Source organism: Lygodium microphyllum, chromosome 6 (assembly GCF_053477565.2).
Source record: "Lygodium microphyllum isolate KBCC chromosome 6, Lygodium_microphyllum_v1.1.10, whole genome shotgun sequence".
Classification (NCBI taxonomy): domain Eukaryota; kingdom Viridiplantae; phylum Streptophyta; class Polypodiopsida; order Schizaeales; family Lygodiaceae; genus Lygodium; species Lygodium microphyllum.
In genome coordinates, this window is record NC_141140.1 from 168,041,034 (window position 1) to 168,045,594 (window position 4,561).

Below are 4,561 nucleotides of genomic sequence, written 5' to 3' on the forward strand. Positions count from 1 at the left end.
AGATATTTACAACATGCTAGGAAGCAAGAATACAACTTTGGAAAGGAAGTACACCACTCCTAACTTATCATCTTAATTGTGATGCATTTATTTCTCCATGAAAACAATCACATCGATATGAAATAGCAGCATTAGTTGTAATCACCTTGACTTAGCATGTTAGAAAAGGATAAGAAATAACTTGCAATCCACATATAGATGAACCACCTAGATATTTGATAGCATCATCTAGCATAATCTGTATGCATATTACGGATGAATGTAATGCACAAATGCTTATTCTTTATTTCATATTTGGACCTATTATACATTATTATGGTAAAGTAATTTTATTACATCAAATTATTCTAATTGAGTTCAATATCCTATGTTAGAGAAAATGTATTTGGTGGTGTATTTTTCATGTGAAGCTTTCAATGTCCTCACATTAACAAGTGACTTTCTATCAGAGAAACATACATACATTGGGGAGAGAGAGAGAGAGAGAGAGAGAGAGAGAGAGAGGAGTTTTGATCAAGATTTAATTAATAAAATAGATAAAATAAGATCTTGTATTGTTATGTTGAATTTTATTCCTAAACTCTTGAATAAGAATTCCCCTTTTCTAGGATTGAGAACATGGAGGTATTAATTATATTAAATGTTCCTAAAGTAATAAGAACAAAAGCTATTAGAAAAGTGCTACCCCCATAGTTGCTCCCTAACCTGGGTATGCAAATACTTGCATCAAGGAAGTGGTACAGTCTACTATAAGCATCCTTTTCCAAAATTTGATACAAGAGTCGTGGTATAACAAGGAAGGTCTGCAATCATAAAACTTGTGTGAGACATCTGATAGGATGAAACTAGTAACCATTTAAGAATTTGGAAACAACATGCTAAGAAATATGAGAACAACATGCATGTTTATATACCTGATAAGTTGATGGAAGCCAATGTGTAATTTTGAGTGCAGCAAAAAGGCTATCAAGAAACCAGTCACTATGAACTGAGATCACAACATCATCAATGATGATTGTTCCCTCCAAGGTGAATGGATTATACAACCCTTTGGCCATAGTAGAATGAATATCTACAAACCATAGATTTATTATTCAAATAAGCAATTATTCTTATTTAGCAAGCATGAAAATTGATGTCTTCTATCATAGCATCATTTTCCAACATTTGAAAACTTACCTGTGATTGAGTAGGAAACCATTTGGTTGATATTCTCATCCCAAGCCAACATTTTATCACCAAGGACAATATCTTTTGCATATTTGTAATAAAAGAGATGGTCATCTCCTACTAAGAAAAGAGGTTGTTAAATGAATGAGTTCTAGAATGTATGGGTTTGAAGATATAAGGTCAAATTGTTGAGGGAAATTCCACCATATTCATAAATTACCAGAATGAATTAAAACGAAGTGCAAAGGAGTGAGCTCGATCCTCTTTATTTGTGTGTCAAAAGAACCATGATTTTGAGAGAGCTCAAGTTGCAAAAACATTGATGATGCATTTGCATCAGCATGCCCAAATCCATATATATAGTTGAACTCTAGCTTTTGGAGATTGGTATTCCAGACTGCAACCTTTTATGAAAATAGAATGTAAAAAGAATAAGTTGTGCATGATGTAGTAAAATGGGAGTAGCTAGATAATATTTAAAAAAATAAGAAACATAAATTAATTGTTAGGATAGTGCAACCATTTCAAGTGTAAATAGAAAAATTTTCTAAAACCTTTTCTCCAATGTCAATGTCACATATCTTTTTGCGATGTCCAACCTCTGTCATGACCATGGAGGTTCCTACACCATAAACCCATTCAATTAATTATGGACACTCGTAGCTCTTATTGTATTTTCATTGGCTACAACGTTACTATTTGTTTCTCAAACCTCGAAATGAGGTGCATCAAATTCAAAAATAGATAACGTCAGGTCATAAAGATGCGTGCACATGACTAAGAAAACGATCATGGATAAATGATGTCACCTTTAACACAACTTCCAATTGCATCAGCGGCACATCTTGCTCCTACACCTGCAAGAGTGGTAACTCCCACCACGGCTAAACTACAAAATGGCCCAAGTATTGGATCAGCTACAAGACATGTCAATAGTGCACCAGCTACTCCAAATATGCCACCAGCAGCAGCACCTAGAGTTGATTGGGAGCTCTAGTTAGATACGTGACTTATGGTAACTTTGGAGTATATAACACCTCAAAGACAAGTACATCAGCATTGGATCACAAACATGTCAAGTCATACACAATCAACATAGCTGAGAAATGAATATTAGCCGTAAGATGATAACAATGCGAGAACCATACATGCATATATGTGTGTAGGTTTGATATACATATATGTGTGAGAAACTAATATTAGGCATAAGATGATAACAATGTGATACCCATATATACATATATGTGTGTAGGTATGACATGCACATAAAATGAGTGCATGAAGAAAGGCTATGGAATGATGATCCATGAATGTCTATATTGTATGGAAGGACCAATGTTTTGATCATTTTAACCAACCAAGAAAGAGAATGGTCTTTTTCTTAAATATTAGTGAATAATAGACCGTAGGTACGGGAAGATAACCTTCGCCAACACAAATGGGTGAGACGTCCATGAGATGTCGTCCATTGTTTGAAGATGCAAGAGTGAGAGGCTCATATTCAGCAGTAAAGTTAGAAACATCAACTTCGATGGTGGTTAATGTGGTGGAAGAGGATGCGACCATCATTGATGGATTAGTTGTGAGAGTACTTGTTGAGGTCCCCTCTTTATACAAGGAGTTGACGTCATCTCCCGTATTATAAAGACCGCACCCAACAGTCCAAGCATTATCGTCACATATGATCTAAGAACCCAATAAATAGGAAAAATAACTATGTAAGCATAGCTACACAACATAAGCACGTGTACAATAGTACATACTCAAAACAAGCAGCCACTTACAACATTGGTGACTTCTGTATCATCGATGAAGACAATCTCTACACCAGCAGGGGAGTTTGATGATGCATCGCAGCCCCCAGTGGCTTGGATCTAGTACACACACATGGTACAGAAGTGAGTACGAAAGAAAACGAAGCAATACAAACAGTAAATTGAGAGTGAACCGCACGCACAATCCACATACCTGCAAGTTCCAATCACGGGTAACACCGTAAGCAGTGACAGTAGCCGGGATGGTGAGATATCCAGCCTCGATCATCTGACAAGTTGACTCTACCGCATCTGCCGGGACAGCACCCCAGAATAGGCCGGGCGTGCCTTGACCCAGCAGGGCCGACGCCAAGAGCGATATCCATGACGAGTTCTCTGGATAGCCACCGTCAGGAGGCGTGTACACGGACAGCTGCAATGTGGCCTCTGCTCCCTCTATAATGTTGCCATAACTGATGACGACGGACATGAATGCTATTAGGATCAGACAGAGGGGGCGCTGGAGGCGCATCGACGCGGCCGCCACCGATGATCCTGACTGGTGGTTGTAATGATGTGAAGCTTGTTTCTTCATAGATTTCTTACGCGGGCCCGTGCAGACCATGATCGGGGACCAAGATTAGCGCTTCCTGCACTGGCCGATGTTTCTGCAACCCAGCCACGAGGGGTATATCACACGTACAAGGTGGCTTAGTTGTATGTGTGCGTGTATATCGACTATAAGCGCGAACGCCGGCTCGCTCGTACAATACTGTGGCTGAGCGGGGCGCAGCTTATATACGCGTACGATGCCAGTCTCAAACACTTACAACACGCCAGCTTCAATGCCTGGCCGATGCTGAGCATTCGGCTGCCGCGTACGATGCCACTCTCAAACAGATACAACACGCGAGGTTCAGGCCTGGCCGATGATGCTGGGCATTCGGCTGCCGCGACCATCGCCGATTGACAGTTTTACGACCAGACAGCTGACGCGGTATTGTGGGTTTGAAACGGGTTAGACTTGCTCTTAAGAATCCAAGGGAAAAGATGCTAGCAAGAGTGTGGGAGCAGGGAGCTTTTTATCGTTTCCTACATGGAATATTTCAACATTTCCCACATGTTCATGTCGTATCCAACACATGTAATTAGGGGATTGCATTCCCCATTTGCAATAATGGGGACTCGTCATGAGAACGTACCAACATTTCCTATCCATCTATACCTACAACTACGGAATGGCATTGTGCATCTATAATTTTAGGGAAATTTTCAATATCTCCTACATGTTTATACATGTACTCTTTTATAAGACTAGGGAATTACATTCCACATTTAAAAATGTAGGGAATCACGGGTATAGAGATATTCCTAAATACTTTGAAAACTCACTACACACAAGATTAAGGGAATTCAAGCTTATGGTCTATATCTTGTACATTCAACCTATAACTAGTGGAATTTGCAGTTGACCATATAAAATGAACCTCCATTGTGTAAGAGGCACACATGCACATGCACACCCGACACACAGACCCTCTACTTTCATTTGAATGTTCTTTGATTAATAGGATAAAATTTTCTTATGAACCTATATTACAAACAATCACCATATTCATTAATCATCAAGAAGCAAT

At 39.1% G+C, this 4,561-nt stretch overlaps 1 protein-coding gene across 1 annotated transcript; it reads right to left on the bottom strand.

Moving 5' to 3' along the window:
- Positions 1–1,959: 1,959 nt before the first annotated feature.
- On the bottom strand, positions 1,960–3,549 carry LOC148035393 (uncharacterized). The gene is made up of 4 exons (XM_087680815.1): positions 3,139–3,549; positions 2,955–3,044; positions 2,595–2,856; positions 1,960–2,144 (listed from the first exon to the last, which is right to left on the bottom strand). Exons 1-4 carry the CDS (start codon positions 3,547–3,549, stop codon positions 1,960–1,962), a joined length of 948 nt encoding a protein of 315 aa, XP_087536941.1.
- Between the last annotated feature and the right edge of the window lie 1,012 nt (positions 3,550–4,561).

Excerpts from the sequence above, each read along its gene's own strand:
- LOC148035393 (XM_087680815.1), bottom strand. The coding sequence starts at position 3,549 with ATGGTCTGCACGGGCCCGCGTAAGAAATCTATGAAGAAACAAGCTTCA. Across the intron at positions 3,045-3,138 it reads CCCGTGATTGGAACTTGCAG|ATCCAAGCCACTGGGGGCTG; the intron begins GTATGTGGATTG and ends TGTGTGTACTAG. Across the intron at positions 2,145-2,594 it reads ACCCATTTGTGTTGGCGAAG|GTGCTGCTGCTGGTGGCATA; the intron begins GTTATCTTCCCG and ends AATCAACTCTAG.